This window comes from Gigantopelta aegis, chromosome 10, assembly GCF_016097555.1.
Source record: "Gigantopelta aegis isolate Gae_Host chromosome 10, Gae_host_genome, whole genome shotgun sequence".
NCBI lineage: Eukaryota > Metazoa > Mollusca > Gastropoda > Neomphalida > Peltospiridae > Gigantopelta > Gigantopelta aegis.
The window spans coordinates 80,603,320-80,631,083 of NC_054708.1; the positions used below are offsets into that span (position 1 = coordinate 80,603,320).

The window sequence follows — 27,764 nt, forward strand, 5'->3', positions numbered from 1 at the left end:
ACGGCACCACTAGAGCATCTCGATTTATTAATCATCGGCTATTGGATGTGAAACATACTTCTGACAGTTTTAGAGAGGAAAACCCCCCTGCACTTTCCCATTAGTAGCAAGGGATCCTACAGACAGGATAGCACGGGCGTTGCTAAGTACGACGGATCGGGGTCGGGCTAAATAGGTCAGGATTAGACTAAGTAGGTCAGGGCCAGTAGGACGTTGCACACGGCACAGTAGTCCGTGACGTCATCAAGGTCAAGGCCAGTCTAAGTAGGTCAGGGCCAGTAGGACGAGGTCACGGCACAAGGCCGTGACGTCAAGGTCAAGGTCACGGAAAGTAGGTCATGACTCTATATAGGCCCCCTTACTACTAATCATTTCATACCATTTTTTATCAAATAAATGTGTTTTCTAGGGGGATTATCCATTAAAATCATAAATATAGTTAATAAATAAAAATATAGTCTTATATTACAAGAACTTTATTAACTTAAAATTATTTTTTTATTAAGTAGTATCAAAGAACAAATCTTTTGAACTTTGTACTTGTTGCCATGGTAACAAATAAAATAATTTATTTTAAAATATTGTAGTAAAGTAGCCAGTCCATTATAGAATACGTGTGTATATTTTCAGTTCAATATGCCAAACATTAAGAGAGATATCATTAAAAATGTATGATAGGTCAAATTCTTGAATTCGTTTTAAAACAATGCAGCCTGATAAAGGTTAACAAAACTCATTAGTATGCACTCATGACAAAACATTTGTACTGAACTAATCTCCATTGCCCATTGTTACGTTACTTATGTAGATCGTGTCTAAACGGTGGTCATGGATGTATTCTCTGCCAGATGGTAGGTCCGAGCATGATGAGACCCGACAACACCATCAGTCCACCGCAGAAGTAAAACGCCTCGTCGTATTGTCCATAGATGTCCTTCATCAGGCCTAAAATTTACACAATCTATTATTTAATAACATATTATCTATATATATAGTCTGTCCCATCCTGTTTTTTTTATAAATAATGTCAGTTTGGTTTGACGTAAGAAGAAAAATAAAAGTGTTTCGGAAATAACAAGAAACTACTATTTTTTAGTGCAAGTTACAAAATAATTGGTTCAGAAATAAACTTGTAGTAAATTCCATATTCTGAAAATGGGCGTTTCCTGTGGGACAGACTATAGGTAAATCCTAAAAGTTTATATTTGAAGTTTACCAAGCATATATATAAATATAATAAAACAAAAATCCACATATTATATACAGAGAACATTTAGTTTTCAAAATTTTGATAAGCAATATTTCTTGTCAACTAAAAATTGATTAGCAACTACTGTTTAATGTTTTAAAATTGTGTAGCGATCTCTGAAAGTTGCATAGCGAATTGTGACACGATACTGAACAAAATGTTCCCCTATATATATATATAAGTAAAATAAACATCAACAAATATACAATTTCAAACTACATGTAGGTGAGCAGATGACAGTGTTCATTATTGGTGAGTAGTCAGGCCTTGGAAAATTGTGAGAACGATAGTTTTGTTCGCGCATCGCTCGTGTAAGTATATTTTGTGTAACCAATTTTTTGTTCATGCATTGAATTTACAACATCATGAAATGGGTTATATGAATTTGTTTTTGTGTAACCCAGAAATAGTTTACGCCATTGTTCAATTCTCAGAGGCCTGGTAGTGCTGTTTATTTATAGCTCAGGGCTTTAGATCTCACTAATGTGGGCACAACAGGCTTTTTAATGCAGTAATGTTAATAATAGCTCATAAATAGAGAATACTATATGAGCAGCTGTTAGATATCATTTATCTTACGAGTTGTTTAAAAAAACGTATCCAACAAACAAAAGCGAGTTGGATACGTTTTTAAATGACTTGTAAGATAAATGCTATCTAATGGACATGAATGTGATATTCTATTTCTTACATGCATATATCTTCAAAAATCTGTTTTAAAATAAAATAATACATTATTCTTATTTCCAAAACAATATTCATTTTCTTTTCATGTGAAGGCCGATTACAAAAACAAATAATAAAAAACAACGTACCACCAAAATCTGGTTTCTAGGAACGATTGTCACATACAATGTATATGTGCTTTTTCTGTTTTAAAGTAAATTGAAGCTGCACCCCCTCTATAAGAAAATCTTTGCAGTAGCAATCGGTTTCTTCTCTCATTCCACAGATGAACTGTTGCAATGACCAACAGATAGTAAATTAAACAATCTGCTTGAGTGTTCACTTCTCTCCCATTTCTCCCTCTCGCAACACCTATCTCTCTAACCTCTCTCTATCAGTCTCTCCATCACCCCTCCCTCTCTCCAGTCTATCAACATCACTCTATCTGTTTTTCTCTCTCCGTATCTTTAAGTCCCTTCCTCCCTCGCTCTCTCTCCCTCCCTCCCTCTCTCTCTCTCATATATACAGGGTATATATGAAGAGTTTACGCCCAAAATGCGATATATCCATTTTTTATTTTTTAGTAAAAGTGATTTTTTTAATTGGCATATATCGCGTTTTGATAAAAAAACACTTGGATTTACCCAATACAATTTCATAAGGATCAATCGCGTTTTGCGGCAAATCAGCGGGCCTACGATTAGCCCTTACTGACATACAATAATGGCTTTAACTAATCACGTTTTGTGCCTGAACTCTAGACCTGGACTACTTACCAGACAGTGGTGGTCCAAAGAGACTTCCTACTCCTTGGAAGCAAATCAAGATTCCGAAGGAACTACTCAGCTTCTCCACGCCAAGAATGTCCACAATGATCAGAGTCTTTTGAGATATGTATGAACCAGTCAGGAATCCATACACTGCCACAAGAATAGCGAACCCTTCAAAAGACTTCACTAACGGACACACAAACGAGACTGCAGCAACCGCAAATACAATCAAATTGTAAATCAGTGATCGGAATTTCTTTACCTTTGGGAAATCAAAAAGAAACCCCACCAACACCCGCCCTATCGTGTCTAGAACACCAGCAATGGATAAAATGAGAGCAGCATTTGACTCGGATAGCCCTGAAGATTTCACCAAGGCTGGTAGAAAGGTGAAGCCGGCTTTGAATGAAGCTGTGAATAACAAAATACTGAAACAGAAGATGAGAAACCGTGGCTCCTTTAACAATGTAAGCTCTATGAATCTTTGTTTCTTCTTTGTTTCAGTTTTTGAAATTCCTTCCGTTTTCTTAACAGCACCAGTAAGGTTTTCCTTTGCAATCAGACTTTTTGCATCTGTCGCATGGTCTTGCACATTTAGAGGAATTCGATTTTCATCCTTAATGCTTTTTGAACTACCACTTCCCGAAATTGCATTGTCGGTGTTATTAGAAGCAACTACTGTGTGAAAATAACTTTTACCCTCTGAAAAAATCACTCTGGTTTTGTTCTTCCTGAAAGATAAATCATACAAGTTCAGCAAAACACAAAATGTTCAGCATTTCATGCAAATACATAATGTAGATAAAAATCTGTGACTAGCCTCCATGAAACCCAGAATAAAGGGTTAACGATGTAGAATACTGGCTGTAAAACTAAGAACAGGACTAGAACTAAAGATCTGTCACCAAATCACCCCAACTGAAATCTCCCACTGATGGCTATATTGAGCATCCCTAGCTAGCTACGGCAACTGGTTTAAAAAAAAAAAAAAAAAAAAAAAAAAAACCGAAACAAAATGAAAAGCAAGAAACAAACAAAAAAAGGGGGTGGGGGGTGGGGGGAGAGCTTGGTTACCATATTGTTGTGTTGGTAGACTTTGTGGAAAGACATACTCCTTATTTTGCCTACAAAAAAAGTGCAATTTTTTTTATACGAAATACAAGCAGACTAGTCTTTTAATTGAACCGAAGATGGTATTGGTCTGACATTCATGGGCAGTTCTGGTTTTGATGAACCGATCAAAGTTTTAATATTATTATTTTAACAAATATTTCAAGATATATGAAAAACAATAAAGATGTTTGTAAAGTGATCCCCTACTGTCGGATACATTTTTTTGTTATTTCCATCTTCATCAAATGAATCGATCGCTGTGATAAAATATTATCGCCAGCTGATAGTTTCGTTTTTGTAAAGGCGGTGTATATGTTATTTGGCACCCAAGATAAATGATTTTAATGATAAACACTACTACTTCCATTGTTTTTATAAGCAGTGATATCCCCCCCCCCCCCCCCCCCAAATGAAAAGTTTACAATATTTTATAAAGAACTGCTGAATAAACAGAATGACAGAAATGACAGAAAATAAAAATCATCAGTTACAACTAATTACATGTGTATATCTGCAATTGAGGACAAAATATCAGATGATAGTTAGTAAAAACAAAAGACAGAATGACTGTTCTGATCATGTGACAAAATTGGCACCAAATAAGTGGAGTTTTTCCATTGGAGATTGTCGAAATAAAATATAACTTTTATTGTGTGTATAAAATATACAAATGGATACAGGTATGGGACAAAATAGAGGCTGTTAAAAACACTGTTAAATTACATTACGATAACTGTCGTAAATGTTTCGTCAATTGCTTTTTCATACACAATGCAGATTGTTTTCTTTGATGTTCAGTGTGCAGACTGATCGTTGTATTTTTTTTTATATGTGGAAAAAAGTGTGCATTTGGAAATAGTGGAGATAGGTGTTGGAAAATAAAGAGGGGTGCAGAAAAATAAAGAAGGGCTGAGAACGTGAAAGGAGGGTGGCAAAATGCAATAGCAGGGTAGGCTGCCCTGCTTAAATGAAGTAGCGAGAACACTGAATATGATCGCCCTGATCTACGGCAATTGATACTGTTGATAAGTTTGAGCCCTAAAGCAGCATAAGTGTGAGGCATGCTTTGACAAGTTCCTTTAACAGGATATTCCTTTAACAGGATAAAGGTAGGAATCCATGTGTACGTAGTGTGTATACAAGTTTGTATTGAAATCAATTGAAATGCTTCCATGTGTACATGTGATGTGTTAATTCCTCGGTGATCATTTCAATACACATCACGCAGAAGATACAGACAGTAGGAAAATCAGACATGACTTCATTGCAAAAGAAAAATATATTATAGACAAATAAAGTTGCAGTTGAAAATGTTAGTCACCAGTAAACGAGATGAGCACAGGAAATAGTAAGTAGTGGTTGCAGGATAAAATAATAATTTTTAACATTTCATAACATAATGAAAATTTGTGATAATCCATAAAAGAAAGAAAAGATATTCTAAATACATCATAATACTACTCTAATAATCTATTAACACTTTGAGGGGCGGGACGTAGCCCAGTGATAAAGCATTCGCTTGATGTGCGGTCGGTCTGGGATCGATCCCCATCAATAGGATAGCACATACCACAGCCTTTGATGTACCAGTCGTGGTGCACTGGCTGAAACGAGAAATAGCCCAATGGGCCCACCAACAGGGATCGATCCCAAACTGACTGTGCATCAAGCGAGCGCATGTCTGTGGGATGGTGCATATAAAAGATCTCTTGCTGCTAATCGAAAAAGAGTGACCCATGAAGTGAACAGTGGGTTTTTTCTCTCAATATCTGTGTGGTCCTTAACCATATGTCTGACGCCATATAACCTTAAATAAAATGTGTTGACTGCATCGTTAAATAAAACATTTCCTATTAACACTGTGAGTTTTGCCAGAAACTAAAAAAATTGTTTTGACACCACTAGAACACATTGATTCATTAATTATTGGCTACAGGATGTCAAACATTTGGTAATGTTGATGTGTAGTCTTGGAGAAGAAACTTACATTCTTCCATTAGTAGCAATACATCTTTTATATGCACTATCCCAATGGGCTATGTCACGCCCTTTTTTTCGGCCAGGACGCACTGTACTTGGTTAACTGTAATTTTTGTCCAGACAACTGTACTTGGTAAATGAAGCCTTGCCTAAATGTGCCCCCCCCCCCACCCACCCCGAGTTTTAACTTCACCTTTTCAGTTCGAGGATTCTCCTGTGTAGAGACAGCGGTCTCATGAGAACGCCACACACAGCCAGATTCAGACACAGCCCACTCAGTATGACAAACGCTCCTAAATAATCATATTCCTCGAAGATAAACTCCACAGCTGGTGGGATGAGAAACGTACCCGCACCAACACCGGCGGTCGCCATGCCAACAGCTAGCCCTCGTCTCTTATCAAAGTACATCCCAGTGATTATGAGACACGGTGCATAGGCCAAGCTCCGCCCAATACCTAAATATATAATTATATATATTATGAGTCAAGCTCCACCCTGTACCTGAATATATAATTATGAGCCAAGCTCCGCCCAGTACCTGAATATATAATGATATATATTACGAGCCAAGCTCCGCCCAGTACCTGAATATATAATGATATAAATTACGAGCCGAGCTCCGCCCAGTACCTGAATATATAATGATATATATTACGAGCCGAGCTCCGCCCAGTACCTGAATATATAATGATATATATTACGAGCCAAGCTCTGCCCAAAACCTGAATATATAATGTTATAAATTACCAGCCAAACTCGACTCAATACCTGAATATAAATTGCACATGATCATTCAAGCTCCAAAGTTTGACACTCAATAGCCAATGTTTATTTTTGTGCTGGGGTGTCATTAAACATTTATTAATTCATTCAAAAGCTACTACCAGCTGAATTTTTATTTTACCTGCTTTTTGCAAATCACTATTTCAAGGCCTGTTATATGTACTTTTCCTTAGACAGGACAATACATACCATAGACTTTGATACACCATTTGTTGGGCACTGATTAAGATGGAATGGAACCTCCCTCGTCCATCGAGTTCAATTGATCTTATGCACCATCACACCTCAAGCAAACACTCTACCACTAAACTACATTCTGACCCATATCTTTTCTGAAATTTTGTTTTTGTTTTGTTTAACGACACCACTAGAGCACATTGATTTATTAATCTTCGGCTATTGGATGTCAAACATTAAGTTATTCTGACATTTAGTCATACAGAGGAAACCCGCTACATTTTCTATTAGTAGCAAGGGATCTTTTATATGCACCATTCGACGGACAGGATAGCACATACCACTGCCTTTGATATACCAGTCATGGTGCACTGGCTGGAATGAGAAATCGCCCAATGGGGATTGATCCTAGACCGACCACGCATCAAGCAAGTGCTTTACCACTGGGCTATATCCCACCGTAACCTGTTATGAAGACAAAGAACAACAAGTACCTGAGATAACACCATAAGTGAAGTACAGTTGGACTAGCTGTGTGGTAAAACCGGACAGTAGCACCCCCAGCGCTGAAATCACACTCCCGGTGATCACTGCAGCACGACAGCTGAACCGGTTACTAAAATAACTGGCAAATGGACCTGTGTGATATACAGAAGAGATACAACGTATACACTTGACAGTAGTAATATATAGTTATTTATTGTATCACTAATATATAGTTATTTATACTATAACTTACCCATGATATCCATGTCATAAATCCATGTAATAATTTTAGTGTATTAACCCGGTTAATAATGGTATGCAAATTTGCAAAATCTTTAGGTAATGCGTCGCTGTGGATGGGTCATTTGCTTACAAGCCAACAAGACCTGTGTACCTGAGCATTACGTTTTTAAAATTTAGCTAAAATGCATGACGTTAAACTAATTTGTGCTAATTGTGATGACATCATATTACTGATGGCGGCGACTATAGTAGTGTGATTTACTGAAAACTGAATTAAAATGTTATTTTATAAGTGTTATAGGATAAATATAATTTGCTACTCATGTAAAATGTTAACCTCAGAGCCTCGACAAATACCGATTAACATAGATTCAGTTGATATTTTCCATCTTAAAAAAGAGTTGTGATGAATCCTCTATTTTAGCAATATGATGCAATCATGCTCGCAATAAATAGATTTTATTTCAAGTACATGTATGTAATATACTAGTCTGTTAATATAAAGTTATTAAATAATACTATTAGTATCGTTAGTTATTATACTAGTAGTTATTTTCTCTATTAAATATACTAGTCTAGTAGTATAATAATGGTTGTTTATGATACCAGCAAGATATATAATGAGAGAGAAAAACTGGTTACTGATTTAAGATATCACCTTTATATTATCCAATGGTTAGAACAGCGAGTACTGCAAAGGCTTGAGTAGCATTTGTCATTTGACCTCAACTGGATAAAGCTGATACCTTAGTTAAAAACAGCTAATAACCTGCAATCCAGCAGATATACTTGAAAAATCATATTTATTCCATTTTTGCCATGCCAGTTGAGCAATAATTGTGTCATGTAATATTTGGCCTTTTAATACCATTCCCTTAATTTTTTGTAATGCTATGACCACTCCCTTCTCATAATTAATGTATCAAATGTCAACAACCCCACCCCAGGGCTCGAACTAAACGACGGCACCGATGGCAAATGTCAATAACCCCACCCCAGGGCTCGAACTAAACGACGGCACCGATGGCAATTGCCGTCGCTGAGATATAAATTGTCGTAGGTAGAGAGCATTACCGATGGCACTTTTGTGTTGTCAGTAAACCTCCTCAACATTGGCAAAATGTATACACCTGGTGTACATAATCTGCCAATATTTAACATTTTCACATTTGAGATATGTCTACATACAGCAAAATAACCTTTTAGTCATACTTATTTTCTGCAAATGTCACTTTTAAAAAAAAACTTGCAATATAGGCAGGCTCAAAATTGCCATCAGTGAACTATTTCATCCATGGCAATTCTTTTAAAAATTGCCGTGGGAGACAAATTCTTTAAGTTCGAGCCCTGCCTTTCACAGCTTTCTCTGACATTATGACAGAATTTTAGCTATATTATGAAATTTTCTATTTGTACATAAATTTGTATTTATTTTTTATTTGGTTTGATGTAGCAATAGGTGGCTGCATTTTACTTCAAAAATAAAAATCAGACTATTTTTTTTATAAAAATGCTGCATGTAACCTTTGACAAAGATCTCCACCCACCCCTATAATACTTTTGTAATGCATCCCATGAAACCACCTCTCCACTAGAGTGTTATGTAATTTTTGAATAGCCCCTTTCTTACATTAGCGTCAAACGAGTCTTGATAAAATGCTTAAAAACGTAAACACACACTTACCATATACATGTACACACACAAATGCATGCATGCAAATACACACCCTCATAAATTTACACACATATACATCTATACATATGCACACACAAACAAAAGCACACACAGACATACATTTATTTATTGCACTCAGCTTTTACGCAGTATTTGTTTACATAACATTATAAATAATTTTATGAAAATAATATACAAGATCTTCATAGAACAGTTATTGCTATAGTCATTATAATATCATGATGCACTGACTCACCTAAAACCAGTCTAACTGAAGAACAAAGGGAGGCCACCCATGCTGTGGCCTGAGCACTTTGGTTGAATTTGTTGATGAATTTCAAAAACAGCACACCATCTGACCTTTCCAATCCACCTAGAGATTAAAAACAATACTAGTTAATAAAACAATTATCTGTTATATAATAATACTGTTGCCCTAATGCTACCTGCACATTAAACCAATTCTAAATACCTATATACACCAATACATACATGTTCGTTTGTATGACAGGCCACCGAGAATTGAACATTTGCATAAACCATTTATGGGTTACGCTAAAACAAATTCAGGTAACCCATTTCGTTTTTACGTAACTCGTCATGACCATGTAAATGATGTCATAAATTCAATGTGCAAACGAAAAATGGGTTACGCAAAGCGACGTGCGAATGAACCTATCGCTCTCACAATTTTCAGAGTCCTGTACAATGTACATCATGGCAGCCCCAAAACCAACCCTGCATAAAGGGTGAAAACATTCAGTCCTAACACAGCATAAAATTCAACCTACAGCAGACTACTGTGGCCCTACAGGGTATGTTTTAAGAATACTACAACATGTTGTAAAAAAATAATCTAATGAGCTAAAGTAGGTTTGAAGCACATGAACTGATAAACAATGTCACCAATCAATCAATAAATAAAGTAGGTTTGAAATGCATTATGATTTGACAAGACTATTTCACCAATAATTAAAGGAGCTAAAGCAGGTTTGAAACACATTATAATTTGACAGATGTTCTCACAAATAAATACACTAGAAGGCAGGAAACATTTTATAATCTGACACTCACCAATAACCAAGTGAGCTAACGATGGTATGAAACACATCATGAAATGACAGACGATCTAACCAATAATCTAATGAGCTAACGATGGTATGAAACACATCATGAAATGACAGACGATCTAACCAATAATCTAATGAGCTAACGATGGTATGAAACACATCATGAAATGACAGACGATCTAACCAATAATCTAATGAGCTAACAATTGTGTGAAACACATCATGTAATGACAGATGTTCTAACCAATAATCTAATGAGCTAACGATGGTATGAAACACATGATGAAATGACAAGACGATCTAACCAATAATCTAATGAGCTAACGATGGTATGAAACACATCATGAAATGACAGACGATCTAACCAATAATCTAATGAGCTAACGATTGTATGAAACACATCATGTAATGACTGATGTTCTAACCAATAATCTAATGAGCTAACGATTGTATGAAACACATGATGAAATGACAAGACGATCTAACCAATAATCTAATGAGCTAACGATTGTATGAAACACATGATGAAATGACAAGACGATCTAACCAATAATCTAATGAGCTAACGATGGTATGAAACACATGATGAAATGACAAGACGATCTAACCAATAATCTAATGAGCTAACGATTGTATGAAACACATGATGAAATGACAAGACGATCTAACCAATAATCTAATGAGCTAACGATTGTATGAAACACATGATGAAATGACAGACGATCTAACCAATAATCTAATGAGCTAACAATTGTATGAAACACATGATGAAATGACAGACGATCTCCGTAATAATCAAAGGAGCTAACGATTGTATTCATGAAACAGATCTCCACAATAATCAAATGAGCTAACGATTGTATGAAACACATCATGAAATGACAGACGATCTAACCAATAATCTAATGAGCTAACAGTTGTATGAAACACATGATGAAATGACAGATGATCTAACCAATGATCTAATGAGCTAACGATTGTATGAAACACATGATGAAATGACAGACGATCTCCATAATAATCAAAGGAGGTAACAATTGTATGAAACACATCATGAAATGACAGACGATCTCCACAATAATCAAATGAGCTAACGATGGTATGAAACACATGATGAAATGACAGACGATCTCCATAATAATCAAAGGAGGTAACGATTGTATGAAACAGATCTCCACAATAATCAAATGAGCTAACGATTGTATGAAACACATCATGGAATGACAGACAATCTCACCAATAATCAAATGAGCTAACGATGGTATGAAACATATCATGGAATGACAAGATCTCACCAATAATCAAACGAGTTAACGATGGTATAATACATATCATGGAATGACAGACGATCTCACCAATAATCAAATGAGTTAACGATAGTATGAAACACATCATGGAATGACAGACGATCTCACCAATAATCAAACGATCTAACGATGGTATGAAACACATCATGAAATGACAGACGATCTCACCAATAATCTAATGAGCTAACGATGGTATGAAACACATCATGGAATGACAGACGATCTCACCAATAATCAAATGAGCTAACGATGGTATGAAACACATCATGGAATGACAGACGATCTCACCAATAATCAAATGAGCTAACGATGGTATAAAACATATCATGGAATGACAGATGATCTCACCAATTATCAAATGATCTAACGATGGTATGAAACACATCATAACATGACAGACGATCTCACCAATAATCAAATGAGCTAGTGACGCCCCGAGCACGATGATCCAGCCGTATCCCCCATCAGGAGCAACTGGTGGAGTCACTAACTCCAGTTCCAGGTCGGCATCACACTTCTCATCACCAGACTACAAAAACATGAAAATATTATTAGAGAGAGTTTTGTTTGAACAATTAATTCATCTATAATTACAATTACACCTGCAGGGGTAGGGTGGTGGTAGAAGACTACTAAAGAGAACAAATAAAGTGGTACATGTATCGGTTGACAATTTTATAACAAAAAAATACTTAATGATGTAAAAGTATCGTATATCATTTCCTTCTATATAAACATCTGCCCATCAGCAATCCGCTCTCTCATCTCTAGCCATCCCACTCCAGGGATTTATTCAGGATTTTCAACCGAGATCCCATGTCTGATAGCATTGGGAAAATTAGTACAAATAAATCATACTTGGGATATTTTTTCAGGCCACTGAATAATGCAGTACATCACTGTTAAATTAATTGATTACAAAAGACAGAATTAAATATACAATGGGTTCCATGTAATTGCATAGGCTCCATGCAAACAGGCTATACCTGTAATTTAATTACCCGATCTAGTTGTTTACACAAAAGGCTGTAATTGGTTTCTGCAGTTGATATTGCACCACTTCATTCCATTTAATACTAAACTTATCCAGGGGTTCTGTAGGTCCAAACATAGTGCATCAAAGGAAGAAATGTATTTAACGACGCAGTCAACACATTTTATTTACAGTTATATGGCGTCGGACATATGGTTAAGGACCACACAGATATTGAAAAAAGAAACCCGCTGTCGCCACTTCATAGGCAACTCTTTTCGATTAGCAGCAAGGGATCTTTTATATGCACCATCCCAAAGACAGGGTAGTACATACCACAGCCTTTGATATGCCAGTTGTCGGAACGAGAAATAGCCCAATGGTCTTCATAGAAAAAAACATGTTAAAGTTTGTTTTGTTTAACGACACCACTAGAGCACATTGATTTATTAATCATAGGCTATTGGATGTCAAACATTTGGTAATTTTGACATAGTCTTAGAGAGGAAACTTGCTACATTTTTCCATTATTAGCAAGGGATATTTTATATGCACCATCTCACAGACAGGATAACACATACCACGGCCTTTGTGGTGCACTGGCTGGAGTGTGAAATAGGCCAATGGGCCCACCGATGGGGATCGATTCCAGACCGACTGCGCATCAAGCGAACGCTTTACCACTGAGCTACATCCCACCCCAATTTTGTTTTAAAAAAGGAACGTTGCACTGAAAAGTCCCAATGTTTACACCTGGATAAATCCCTGCACTCTACAAACTACTGATTCAGAAGTGAACAAACAACCTCAATCAGTGGTTTGGGTATGCATGGACAGACTAAGAGTGTGACTGGGGCTGGAAAATGGACCTGTGACTCAAGCACTTCAGGTGAGTGCTCTACCGACTTTCGCAAGTTATATTTTAATGGTACCACAATATATAGCACAACTCATTTATACTGTTCCCGTGTTTATGAATAAACTGAACTGCAATTAATTGACTGACCCAGATCTGGCCCACTATAGCGGTCAAGATCAACTGAACCCTGACTAGTTGATTTCAACCCATTACAGAGCCACACAGAGATGAAAAATAAAAAACCTCTCACCTCATCAAAACAAGCAGCCGCATTAGATAGCTGATTAGAGTCCTTCACCATCTCCGTATCTGAGCCAACATCGTCATGGTGGCCTGCATCATCTACAACATCATCATCATCATCATCACCATCAACACTGACATCACCTGCACTCTTGGTTTGCTCCATGCTGGAGGTTCTGCTGGAGACTTGAGATGTGTTTTAACTGTGTAAAACTAGGGAACTACCAACTAAACTACGACATCGAGTAGCTGAAAAAACAATCACACAATCAACACAGTAAAATTTGTTCAGTCATTTGAACAAGCTTACATTCATGATTCAATCAATGTTAAGCACATTGTATGACTGCTAAGATCTCAACCTAACGTCTCTACATTGTGTAGCTGAAATAAAAATCATGTACTATTAGTCGAAACAATGATATTCATTAATTCATTTTAACGTGTACATTAATTTTGTAAATGTGTGTGTGTATGTATGCCTATCTGTGTGTGTGTGCATGTGTCTCTCTGTGTGTGTGCGCACACGTGTGTGTGTGCGCGCGCGTGTGCATGTGTGTCTCTCTCTGTGTGTGTGTGTGTGCATGTGTCTCAGTGTGTGTACACATGTGTGCATGTGTGTCTGTGTTGACACTGTGTTGTGTGTGCATGTGTGTCTCTGTGTGCACATGCATGTGTCTCTCTGTGTGTGTGTGCGCACGTGTCTCTCTCTGTGTGTGTGTGCATGTGTCTCAGTGTGTGTGCACGCGTGTGCATGTGTGTCTGTGTTGACACTGTGTTGTGTGTGCATGGGTGTCTCTGTGTGCACATGCATGTGTCTCTCTGTGTGAGTGTGTGTGCATGCGCACGTGTCTGTGTATGCACACACACATGCATGTGTGTCTCTACATGTGTGTGTGTGTGTGTGTCTCTGTGAGTGTTCGTGCACGCATGTGTGTCTCTGAGTGTGTGTGTGTGTGTGCATGGCTGTACAGGTATTGTTTGTTTATACTTATTTTCATGCTTATATCCAATTAAGGTTCAAGCACTCTGTCATGGGCACGCACTTGGGCTATCTATGCAGTCTGTCCAGAACAGAGGGTTAGTGGTTAGTTGTTAGTGGTTAGTAAGAAAGAAGACGGTGTAGTGGTCCTATACATGTACCCACTGGGTCGTTACACTCACTCTGGGTGGGAGCCGGTACTGAGGTGAGAACCGAATTTACTGGGGAAAGCAGTTTCAACTTACAATGTATGTATAGTCTCTGTACAATGAACTGTTGTAAAATGTACTATATTCAAGTCATTCATGTATACTTATTTTTGTATTTATATCCAATTACGGTCAAAGCATGTTGTCCTGAGCACATACCTCAGCTACATGTATCTGGGCTGTATGTTCAGGATAGTGGATTAGTTGTCAGTGAGAGAAATGTTGGTGTAGTGGTCTTACACCTACCCATTGAGTCGTTAAAACATGCTCTGGGTGGGGCTGGTACCGGGCTGCAAACCCAGTACCTACCAGCCGTGTATGTCCGATTGTTTAACTATAAGGCAGGTTAAATGTGCTGGTTTTTAATATGATAAAAGTATATAATAGAAAATGAGATTTGCATTTAGGTTTTGTGATAAAACATGTTCGACTAAGGTTCAACCCCTGCAATTGCCGACGGCAATCAGCAATGCTGTTGAGATTGCCATGGATTTTTTAATTCTTCACAGAACTTATTTTGCTGTGGACTACATGTGTATATACAAATTATTTTTCCCATGGCATGTTTGGTTTTTTTTTCCATAGACATGCATGGATGGAAAGGTAATTTAGGAGCACACGTAAAAGCTATTCAACTTCAAGAGCAAGATATTTTTTAAAAAGGACACTAAATAAACATGTAAAATCAATTCATGAAGAGGTTATGTTTACATAATTATATGAAATTTGCTGGGATTTTACTATGTAACGAAATCTTAATGATCAATGTCATATAAAATTAATTCATGAATAAGTTTTTAAAAATGTAAATTTTGTAACACACCCTCACTCACATTTTCTCGAACTCTCACATTATGTCTTTCTCCCTCTCTCTGTTTCGGCTTTTCTCTCTCTCTGTTTTTCACAGGATTTTCCCTGTTACAACCTGTCCCATGATTGATATATTAAATATTAAAGACTGGAGAATGTGCCTGTATAAAAACGCATATACAGCGCTCAGTTTTTACGGTCATCCGGGACAACCTAATATTCAGTCGGGCAACTTAATTCTATGATACTAGTTGCCCTTCGGACGACGGACTTTTTTTTTCTTTTTTACACCAAATGGCAAGTTATGGTGCACAATAATGTGCAGTTTTCTTGCCCACAATCGCTTTTAAACTGTCGTTATCTAAACTTTAAAGTGTCAGTCAATCAGTCGAAATCACATGGGTTTGTTGGGTTTGTTTGGCACTTGGAACTCCTCGGCCGATTCTGTGAGACATCGGGAAAAATCGTAATTGGCTGAAGTATTCCGAATAGTAAACATTCCGGTGCATTCAATTGGAAAATAGCTGATGTGTCGCCAAATCACAAAAATCTTAAGCAATTAGGCCCTATGTGTATAACTACAAAAATTTTTAAAAACATTATTAAAAAGTAATGTATTTTATTGTCAGACGTTACATATTACATTTTACACTGACAACATATTAATTCCAAACCTGTTGGTTGCTGTTTTATTGGAATATAAATATAACTCTAGTTTCAAAACACAGATGAAATTAGGGCAACCAAATTTTTGGAGGGGCAACCTCAATGTGAACCCATACTTGCCCTCCGGGCAAGCGACCAAAATCCTTAAAATTGAGCACTGATATAAACAATCCTTTGCTGCCAACAGAAAAATGTAGACTATATTCCAGAATTATGAAATAAATGACATCCAAATAGCTGATAATTAATTAAGGTACTCTAATGGTGCTGAACATTCATCCAAAACAAACATTACTATTTCTCATTTCCCTAGGTGAATACATGTTTAACCTGATAACATCATGGATATAGTTAACCTGACGCTTAAAATAATTGTCACAGTATAATGTAGTACAATATGTCATATTCATAATTTTATATTTACAGGGCCTAGAATAGATCGCCATCGGTGGGTCTATCAGGCTATTTCTCATTTCAGCCAGTGCACAATGACTGGTATATCAAAGGCTATGGTATGTGCTATCTTATCTGTGGGATGGTGCATATAAAAGGTCCCTTGCTTCTAATGGAAAAATCTAGCGGTAAGACTTTAGATAGCATCAAAGTTGAGGCGATAAACATTGTGCCCAAAATACATATATATATATATGGGTGATTCTCAGAAACCGTGTACCAACATAGGTCACATACTTTAAATCAATATTATGAAGCTGCCTTCCCTCCTATAATGTTGATATGACATTACTGAAATGCCACCACCATGACGGTTCGACTATTGCTTTATATGCCCAAAATAATAACACCCAAATTAAGTACAAACATGCTGACCTCAAAATATTTCACCTCAAAATGACTAAACATAAAAATTAATTAGATTAAAATAATTTGAAATGAATTTCTGAATACTGACAACTCTACAGCAGCTAGCTGTTAATAACAGTACTATACTAAAACGACCTTCCTGTACTCAGAAAAGACAAAGGTGTGCCCAAATTAGTGCGATCTAAAGCCCTGAGCAAGTTTCCTCCCAAATGTTTGACATCCAGGTTTTAGACCAAAACATTCATGCCAAACAGCACTTATTGATATAACTGATAAATGGTTACATGAAATGAATGAAGGAAATCTAAATGGAGTCATATTTCATGATTTCAAATAGCTTTTGATGTTGTAGACCATTCAATTCTGATTCAAAAGTTAAACATTTATGACTGCAAAGGGAATTCTCTTAACTTGTTCCAATCTTATTTAACTAACAGGACACAGCAAGTCACTATAGGAATGGCAACATCAGAACCTAAATCCATTATTCATGGTGTTCCACAGGGTTCCATACTAGGACCTCTTCTCTTTATACTGTACATAAATGATCTTCCACTATACATTGAACATTGTACCACAAGTATGTATGCAGATGATTCAACAATGTTCATGTCAGGGAAAACTGTTATTCAAATTCAAGATAAACTACAGCAAGATCTGAATAGTGTAGAAAAATGGTGTTCCTATAATAAAATGTTCATAAACACAAAAAAGACCAAATATATGACTATAGGAACAAGACAAAAAGTTAAAATCCAAAATGATATTTCTCTTATAATAAATTCAGAACGTCTGCAACACACTGATTGTGAAAAACTTTTAGGAATTAAAGTTGATAATAATTTAAAATGGACAAATCAGGTTAAACATGTGTGTTCCTTGATCTCTAAACGTCTGTATCTGTTATCGAAAATCATTAGGTATTTAAATTTAGAAGCAAGAAAACTTTTCTACAATGGGTATATTTTACCACTCATCGATTACTGCTGTGTAATTTGGGGAAACTGTAATCAGGATGGATTAGAACGTTTACTAAAACTGCAAAAGAGAACTGCAAGGATGATATTAGATGTAGATCCTATTACTCCATCTGCCCCACTATTTAAACAGTTAAAATGGATGACAATGGAAACACGAATCCACTATCACAAATGTTTACAAATTTATAAATGTCTATACAATGAAGCCCGAAACTATCTTTCAAACTTATTAATATATGTTAGAGAAAACAATCTCTACAACCTTCGAAATGTAGAGGATAGAAATCTATTAATTCCAAAACCTAAAATGTCTTTATTTAAACATGCTTTCAGTTACTCTGGACCAGTACTTTGGAATCAATTACCTAAAGCTATCCGATCATCGCCAAATACTGCTGTTTTTAAATATAGACTCAAGAAATATTTTCTGAAATAATATCATTTGTACATATGTTTATTGCCATATACTAGGTGGCAATAAAAACGCAATCTCGGAAATGATCATGGTTTATTTTATTATGCGAGATCCCACAAAAATGAAACTGATACCACCAGTGAGACCAACCACTGGCCCATCTGACTGGCACTGTCAGCCGCCAACAGTGAATTGCGCATAACGTCTCTGGCGATGTCAACGTCATGGGGTATTTCGTGTGACCTCCATGTGCTGCGATGCACGCCTGCAGCCTCCTAGGCATGGACATGCACAGGCGCCTCACCACACGTCGTGGGATGGCTGCAATGCCTGCTGCAGCTCAGCGAAGTTCTGTGGTGGATTCGGTTGGTTTTGAACACGACGTCCCAGCTCGTCCCACATGTGCTCTATTGGGTTCATGTCCGGGGAAACTGCTGGCCAGTCCAACACAGTGACATGGTGGGCACGAAGAAACGCCTGTGTACGCCTGGCAGTGTGCGGCCGAGCGTTGTCTTGCTGGAAGACGAGCCTGTTTCCGCCATGCCGTCTCATCAATGGGAGGAGGACCGGCCGCAGGATGTTGTCGATGTAGTGTTGCGCATTAAGGTTTCCCTGTACCACCACGAGTTCGGACCGGAAGTCAGCATTGATGGCGCCCCAAACCATGACTCCGCCGCCCCCGTAGCGGTCCCTCTCCAGAACACAGGCCTGCGCGACACGTTCTCCACGACGGCGGTAAATGCAACGACGTCTGTCCGTGACACTCACGTTAAATCTCGATTCATCCGAGAAGATGACATCTCGCCATCTCCTGGGTCGCAAATGCCCACCATTCCTGGCCCATAAGAGTCTTGCTTGACGATGTCTGTGCAGGAGGATAAGGCCACGGTAGGGTCGGTGGCAATGCAGTCGTGCTGCGGCAAGACGTCTCCGGACAGTTCGGGCGCAGATGAGTCGTCCCCTGGTTCCCACTTCAGTCCTGGCAGTGCTTGCGGCTGTCAAAAACCGATTGCGCAGGTGCCGCAACCGTATGTTCCGGTCCTGTCTATTGGTCGTTACGCGTGGTGTGCCCGAATGACGGCGGTCACTGACGGTCCCTGTCGTCTGATATCGGTTGAGGAGCCGATTAATGGTTGACGGGTGCACGTGGAACCGTTGTGCTACCCGCAATTGCGAGTTTCCGGCATTCAACAAGCCAATGGCTTGATTCTGATCGGCGTTGTTCAACTGAGGCATCGTGTAGGAGTGAGATACTCATTGCCACCCGCGTGTTCTCAGTGTGCCCGGGTATCAGGAAATGCATGTGCAAAGTGTTATTTCGCCAAGTGGTTGCGTGTGCGCGATTTACCGGATAATACGTTTTTAGCGTTGTTCCCCTTATGTTGGGAACAGGCCGGAAGTCGACCTTTACATGCTGCTGAAATAATGTGTACCACTGTACCATGTACATTGACGAATAGCGTCAACGAAGTCCAACCGGAACGTATATTATTTTGACAAAAAGGAAATTGCGTTATTAATGCCGGCTAGTATATATGTATTTTCTATTTGTTCGTAAATGTATGTATTGTAATTCTGTATTGTTTGTACCTGAGAACCTCAGGGAAGATTAGCTTTTGCTAACTGTGTAACCCTCACTAAATAAAGAATTTATTATTATTATTATTATTATTATTATATTATTATTATTATTATAATAGCCGATAATTAATAAATCAAAGAGTTCTAGTGGTTTTGTTAAAAAAAATATCTTTCAAATGACATATATTTACCTTTGCTTGATTCCCAACAGCCGATGTGTTTTCATGATCAGGTATGGTAAAATATTTATTCATTTGAATAATTTGGCATTATAATTTATACATGTATGTACACACACACACACACACACACACACACATTCAAGTGCACATGATATCAGGTTACTAATTAAATTTAGTGACTGTAACAATGTCCTCAAATCCTAAGTACATGTATATGCATTCACCTTTATACTGAAATAATATCATTTGTACATGTTTATTGCCATATATGTATTTTCTATTTGTTCGTAAATGTATGTATTGTAATTCTGTATTGTTTGTACCCGAGGACCTCAGGGAAGATTAGCTTTTACTAACTGTGTAACCCTCATTAAATAAAGAATTTATTATTATTATTATTATTATTATATTATTATTATTATTATAATAGCCGATAATTAATAAATCAGTTTCAGTGGTTTTGTTAAAAAAAATATCTTTCAAATGACATATATTTACCTTTGCTTGATTCCCAACAGCCGATGTGTTTTCATGATCAGGTATGGTAAAATATTTATTCATTTGAATAATTTGGCATTATAATTTATACATACATGTATGTACACACACACATTCAAGTGCACATGATATCAGGTTACTAATTAAATTTAGTGACTGTAACAATGTCCTCAAATCCTAAGTACATGTATACATGCATTCACCTTTATACTGGCTATTTGTGTGACATCACAGATGTGATGGCGAGACATTTTCAGGTGTAGATCCAACACACTATGTTTCCCAGTTCGAGTTACACACGGACATGAAGCATTCCTGCAATCACGTTCATGACAACCAAGGCCGTCTCCCACGAAAACCTGCAGGAATGGCATCTGAAATGACAACACTAAGTAAACATTTACAAAGCCAAATGACCTTCAAGTGACTGCAACAGCAGTACCGTAAATACCTGAATTGAAGTGAGAAGATGGGAGGGGGTGGGGTAATATTGTCAGATACCACTGAAATCCACACTTACGGCAGGCCTATCAGGGATAGAATGGGGGTTGGGGGGGGAGGGGGCGTGATATTGTCAGGTGCCACTGGAATCCACAAGGTAAGCCTGTCAGTGGAGTGGAATGGTGGTGGGGTGTTGGTGGCTTGATATTGTCAGACACCACTGAATTTACCAAGCAGGCTATACTGCCAACTGACAAATTAGCCAATTACTAATTTCTATAATTATATGTTCAGTGGCTATAACATTTAGTATTTGGATACCTGTAATAAACTTTTATTTAAATTAGCCATTTTATAATCTACATTCCTAAAAATAGGCTGAAGCTAAATTATTTACAGTGTTACCCCTGATACACACACAGGGTTTTATCACCTATCTTTATTGACTCTGACAATCGGCATCATTCCCCACAGGCTATGTTGCTTTATATTTCCAATGATGAACTAAAACATTCCCAATATAAAATTATATATACATATTCCTTTTATTTATTACAGGGCTTGAACATAAGAATTTGTATCTCACATTTTTTTTTATGTACATGTATTTATATGTTTTTGTGTTTTTTAATGCTGTGGGTGAAATGGCCCACTGACGGCAATTTTGAGCCCCCTATGGCAATTTTATTTTTTAAAGTAGCAAATAAACATGACTGACAGATTATTTTTCTGTATGCATAAGTCTTTTTTCAAATGTACAGAATTGTCTATACATTTTGCCATCATAATTGGGGAGCTTTACTGTGATGGCAGTAATTTTTATCCTGTGGCACAAGAGTGCCGTCAGTGACACCCCTGACCTACGGCAATGTATATCACAATGATGGCAACGGCAATTACTGTTGGTGCTGTCGTTAAGTTCAAGCCCTGTCACTGTTATAGGCCTATAGAGATCTACATATTTTTGAAAACAATACTTAACACTTGACAAACACTCCTTCTCTCATCCATAACATTTCATAATCTAAACTAAATACATGTATACTGTTTTGAATAAATACCAGTATATATGTTTATCATGCAACCACCATTTCTATGACGGATAAAGCAAAGTCATATCCTGCTACTAGCAATAATAGCTTTTCCCCTTAATTTTTATGGTCTGCAGGATAAAGATAATAACTAGTTAATGACGTCGGATATCTGCTTTATCCTGTTCAGGCCGAAAGAGAAATTCTGCGAGGCTCTGCAGGATAAAGCAGATAGGCCTATTCAACATCATTAACTATTGTCCGAACCAAATTGTTAACAACTACAAAAAATTACTCTCCTACCTTTAATTGCCGTTAGATTTCCTCCAAAGTTTGTCCAGACACAAATTGCAAAAAACCCACTACAGATATACAGATTCCACACACGAGACTGCAAGGATGTCGCCGATATTGTCTTTGCTGAGATTGCATAGGGAAAAATACATGCAGTTTTCTGCCATCTGCCATGTTGCTTGTTTATGGAATACTCTTCAAGAGGGGTGAAAGCCTCCAAAGTATGTGACACAATTACTATGAAATCGATAATCTCTAGTGGTATCATTAAAATAATAATAATAATAATAATAAATAATAATATGACGTCATCACGTTTGCTTTTTATATCGTAACATGTTATGACGTTGTTAGATTAAGTCCTATCCTTTCACCCCTCTTGAAGAATATTCCATAAAAAGTCAAAATGGCAGCTGATACAAAATTACATGCTTTTTTCCCTATGCGCTCTCAGCGAAGTCGATATAGGTGACATGGTTATCATTTGGTATATGGAATCTGTGTCATTGTAATGTTTTTTTTCAAGATTTGTGTCTGGACAAACTTTGGAGGAAATCTAACGGCAATTAAAGGTAGGAGAGTAGGCCCCTAATGTTTCATAGTTGTTAACAATTTGGTTCGGACAATAGTTATTATCTATGTAGTATTACTCATTTAAAATCTAAATATAATCCATTCCACAAGGATTGCCTTTTTCATACTAAGGAATTTACTACAAGTTATTTATTTTTGAGCCGACTGTTTTGTAAATAGTATTTTTTTTTAATTTCCTAAACACTTTTACTTTCATCTTACATCAAACCAAACTGAAATTATTTATAAAAAACATTTTAATAGAATGATGGAACGGACTATAGTTGTTTTTTTAAATAAAACTGAAAATTCTCTGTTTTGGTTAAAATGATGCTAAAATTCCCAGACAAAGCCATATATATGCGTGTTAAGTCAAATTTAAAAAATAAAACCCTGACATATGCCATATCTAGACATATTTTTTCATAAAGCTTGATTTAGCACACTAAAAGGACACTTAAAAAGCACTGCCTCAAACTTAACTGAAATATTAAGGGTTATTAGACAAACATCTTTTGGTGGAACCATGCATTAAGGTTTATCACTACCAATCAGTTTTGCATGCATTTTCATACAATCCGTTTACGTTAGAATATACTCTACAAACTTTTTATCTGGCAAAAAAAAACATTGCACATGTACATCATGTACAAGCAAAACAATTATATATAATTTATTTACAACCTAATTAGGTTATCTTGATCTATACTATTAAATAAGCACAGGATATCTTGAGGTCCAGAAGCAGTCCCATGGGCTAATTGTTGTTAGGGTTACGGTTTAGAAAATCATAGAGTATTGAGAATCTTAATTTTGTCAAAAAATAAACATGCAAAAACTTGGGGTGTATGGTGCCATACCCATTTTACCCTCTAGCAAAAACCCTGTTATGGAAACCGTATAAAGCAATAGTCGAACCGTCATGGTAGCATTTCAGTAATATATCTACAGACATACCTACCAAACTGTAAAAACAAACCGTAGTCATATTAATTGTTGTCAAAATGTACCCTATTTATATACACTAAAACTAATAAACAATACGGTAGCTTATAATTCATTTTCAAGAGGTTTTGACGTTAAAAAAAACCCCATGAATCAAAATGCTCTTACTTTTGGTCAAAACATACAAATTATAGTTTGTGAAGAGTAAATAAATGATCAAATTTGCTTATAATTACCATACAAAAAGTTTTGATCAAGTTTTAAGTCGCCGACAGTCACTTTTCGCCCCCTTGTTTTGGCTTTGTACACAATAAATATAACACATCCAACAGTAATTTTTGTTTAGGATATATTTAACAAAAGGTACTTTTATTTCTTTCATCTATTAAAACTTAAAATTTTTATTTTGTCAAGAATTAACAAAAATAAAAACATGCCGACCTGTAAACAGCATTGTCTGCTTGTTATAGAATTTTGACAGGAATCAAGGTTAGTAGACCAGTTTTTATTTTAATATGGTGAAGCATTGTAATAATATAGCTAATTTTGAATTTTTGCATACCAGACTTCAAGAACCCAGTATCCCACCGGGATACTATATATAATACTAAATTCTCAGGTGGGATACCAGATTTTGAAATGTTAGTATCCAACTGGGATACTGCCCAAAAATTTTAATCTCGAACACTGGTAACAGTACAGTAATAGACTAACAGAGACCACGTTTCAACAGGTTCAACAACAGTGTTCAGACTTCAAGGATGGCCTCAGACCACAATTAATTTCGCTATATGTTTCTATATAGCCTTAGTGGCTATAACATTTTTATTAATATCAGCAGGCCCGTGAAGTTTTGTATGTACCTTTGCCTGCATGGGGGACACATACCCTGAAAAGGACAACCCCTGTTGTCCAGCTCTTTCTCCCAGCATATTGGTTTAAACAGACACACCCTCTAAACCAGGCCGGAGTACACCCATTTTACACAAAAAGCACTACTTTTGCATGGGCCGGAATTACCACAAACAAGTCTTCAATGTCAACAAGTTACACATGTTTACAAACTACATGCTATCCCCTGTCACTTCAGTCAAACAGTTGCCACTTCATAGCTGTCTGCCATGAAATAATCACAGTCAAACAGCAGACTACTTGCGCGGTGAAACTTCCGGATTTTCGACAACCAAATGGGAAGATAACTGTAATCTGAGGCCTACGACGGACTTCGACTGAAATTAGAACGTGAAAAAACAGGTTCATTAAAGGCAATCGATCCTGCGAAACTATGTCGTCTTGTTATACTTAGTTGTAACCAAATCTTAAAGGGGTACTGGAGCGTACAGGGCTTCATATAAAATGGATTCATAGCCTTACAAAGTATAAGGGAAAATTATATATAAATTAAAAAAATATATATTTATATTTAAAAACGAGCTCAACCGTGTACGAAAGTAAAAAACGGAACTCTTCTTTTTGTAACACTACAACAGTCATGCGTGACGTCACAGGTGAAACAGCCATGTGGGGAAAACACGTAATGGCCGCATAATGGAAGCTCTTATCATCGATTAAGTTAATTGTTATTACATCTTTGTTCGCGAGAAATCGCGTTTCTATGAATGGAAAATGGTCCTTTGTGCCAGCTGTCAACTGTAGTAATGACTCAAGAAGGGTCAAAGGCATTGGGTATTACTCGATACAGGCGAGAGAGAAAACGTACCAAAGTATATATCTTGGTACATAATCTTCGCGGCGAAAGAACTATGTTGTCACAAAACACTCTGTTCTGTTCAATAAAACAAAACAATAAATGAATGTTGTCTTGTTCATATATTTATTATACCAAATTGAACATCAAAGTGTGCACTTATGACAAATAGTTGCGTAGTAACGTGTGACAACTTCACCAACATAAAAATGCTACACTGAGAAAATCCTGACGATCTCGCCCACAGCCTGAAAAAGTGAATAATAAGAAATGTAAACTTAAAAAATGTTACATTACATGATGAAACAAACCATAATGTGTACTTTACGTGTATTTATTATAATAAACTGTAACTGTAAACTTAAACAAGAAAAAAACAAAATCGACACGGGGCGAGATCGCCAGGCTCCGTTGGAAAATCCTGGCGATCTCGCCCCGGCTTGCAAGTGAAATCGTCAGAAATGTAAACTGCCAATGTATTACATTTTACAACAAGAAATCAAAACATGACTACTGCACATGTATTTACTTAATGAAGTAAACATAAAACAGCTTGTAACTTGAATATTGTTGAGTTATATGTACTGGCGACTTCGCTAAACAGACATGCAACACGGAAGTAAATATGGCGATCTCGCCCACAGCGTGTCCCAACACAAAACTAGTTAGTATAAGTGGTATAACCCTGTAGTTTTGGCAACAAAACATGCTGATAATGACAGTAGATATATACTATAATATATGTCTTCTAGCAAGTCTAATATGTATGATACTTCGCCTAACGATGAAAATAAGTCCTGGCGAAGTCGCCCCGGGCGAGATCGACACGTGGGCGGAGATCGCCAGGCTCCGGTGTTACAAGGTCAATATAGATTTTTTCACAATAAAATTAGTATATAAAAATGTATGTAAAGCACATATTTAGTCTTTAAGTAATAAAAGATTACATAAATCGACCACATTTTAATAATTTTCAAGGAAATGTACCAAAATTTGAATTTAAAACAAAAATGGGCTAATTCAGTAATTGCTGTTTGGTTTGACCTAAGAAAGGAAGGTAAAAGCGGTTTTAGAAATAACATTTTTTTTAAACTATTTTTGTGTGCAAATTTACAAACCAATCGGTTCAGAAATAAATACTTGTAGTAAATTGTATAGTATGGAAAAAGGGCGTTCCCTGTGGTACGGACCATAGTAAGCTACATACCTATTTGGTACTGGTTTCTGTGTAGTCGTATGTCGGCTCTGGCTACGAGGGCTGTCCTGAGCACTTCTGGATACAAACATATAATCGGGAATCATAATGTTCTAGAATGCACTGCAAGTTGGTGGTTTGCTTTTTTGTCGCCGATTTGGTCTACTTCTAAACAACAGATACTTTCTTTTACCGTGTCCATTGGTCTGCAGTTGCCACACATACACCAATCTCGGTTTCCCAAATCGCGCATATTTTCGACATTTTCTCGCCAATTCATCGCCTGAAGATAATCCTATGTCGAAGTCCGACTCACTAGTCATTTTCGGAACGTTCGGGCTCAAACATAAACGGTTGGTAAGCCATTGATCAAAGCGCTAATGTAAACAAATCTATCAAAAAGCACATGGTTTCACATATTGTTTACTGGCTGGCTGTTCACGTGCTACGTCACAGCCAATGCACGCGGCTTTTCGCGTAGTTATTTTATCCATGCGCGTAAAATAGAAACCGTGTTAATATTGTCAATTAATCCTAAACCCGTTAACATATTAAACATTTTATTGCATCATTCTTCATTTTAGGCTCCATATTTGTTTAATTTGGCATTAGAGCCAGCCTACACCTTTCCTTTAACATATTGAAGGGGAAATAACTCTACATATATTTTCTGATCGTTCGATTGGAATTTGATTGTAGCCAGACCATCCAGCTGCCATGGCTGTCGATATATCTTCCCTCACGTCTGTACACTGTTACTGTGCGTGCGTCTCTGTGATATAATTTATTATTATGCAGTTCCATAGAAGTCGTCCGAGAAATGCGTCTTCTGCCT

General features: G+C 36.9%; 1 protein-coding gene across 3 annotated transcripts; it reads right to left on the reverse strand.

The window, feature by feature from the left end:
• Positions 1–455: 455 nt before the first annotated feature.
• LOC121383110 (monocarboxylate transporter 12-like) lies at positions 456–27,764 on the reverse strand. 3 transcript variants are annotated; one of them, XM_041512899.1, is made up of 9 exons: positions 27,591–27,764; positions 20,946–21,116; positions 13,605–13,846; positions 11,931–12,051; positions 9,402–9,518; positions 7,236–7,379; positions 5,972–6,236; positions 2,692–3,416; positions 456–945 (listed from the first exon to the last, which is right to left on the reverse strand). In XM_041512899.1, exons 3-9 carry the CDS (start codon positions 13,761–13,763, stop codon positions 827–829), a joined length of 1,650 nt encoding a protein of 549 aa, XP_041368833.1. In that variant the 5' UTR covers positions 13,764–13,846; positions 20,946–21,116; positions 27,591–27,764; the 3' UTR covers positions 456–826. The 3 variants fall into 3 exon arrangements, with proteins under 3 accessions (XP_041368833.1, XP_041368830.1, XP_041368832.1); XM_041512896.1 differs by lacking the exon at positions 27,591–27,764 and adding an exon at positions 25,047–25,106; XM_041512898.1 differs by lacking the exon at positions 27,591–27,764 and adding an exon at positions 24,263–24,389.

Bases quoted from the DNA above. Each gene is read 5' to 3' on its own strand.
- LOC121383110 (XM_041512899.1), bottom strand. From the start codon at position 13,763: ATGGAGCAAACCAAGAGTGCAGGTGATGTCAGTGTTGATGGTGATGAT. The intron at 6,237-7,235 runs GTACTTGTTGTT...TTATATATTTAG, and splicing joins CACTTATGGTGTTATCTCAG to GTATTGGGCGGAGCTTGGCC. The intron at 946-2,691 runs GTAAGTAGTCCA...TGTAAATTTTAG, and splicing joins CTTTGGACCACCACTGTCTG to GCCTGATGAAGGACATCTAT.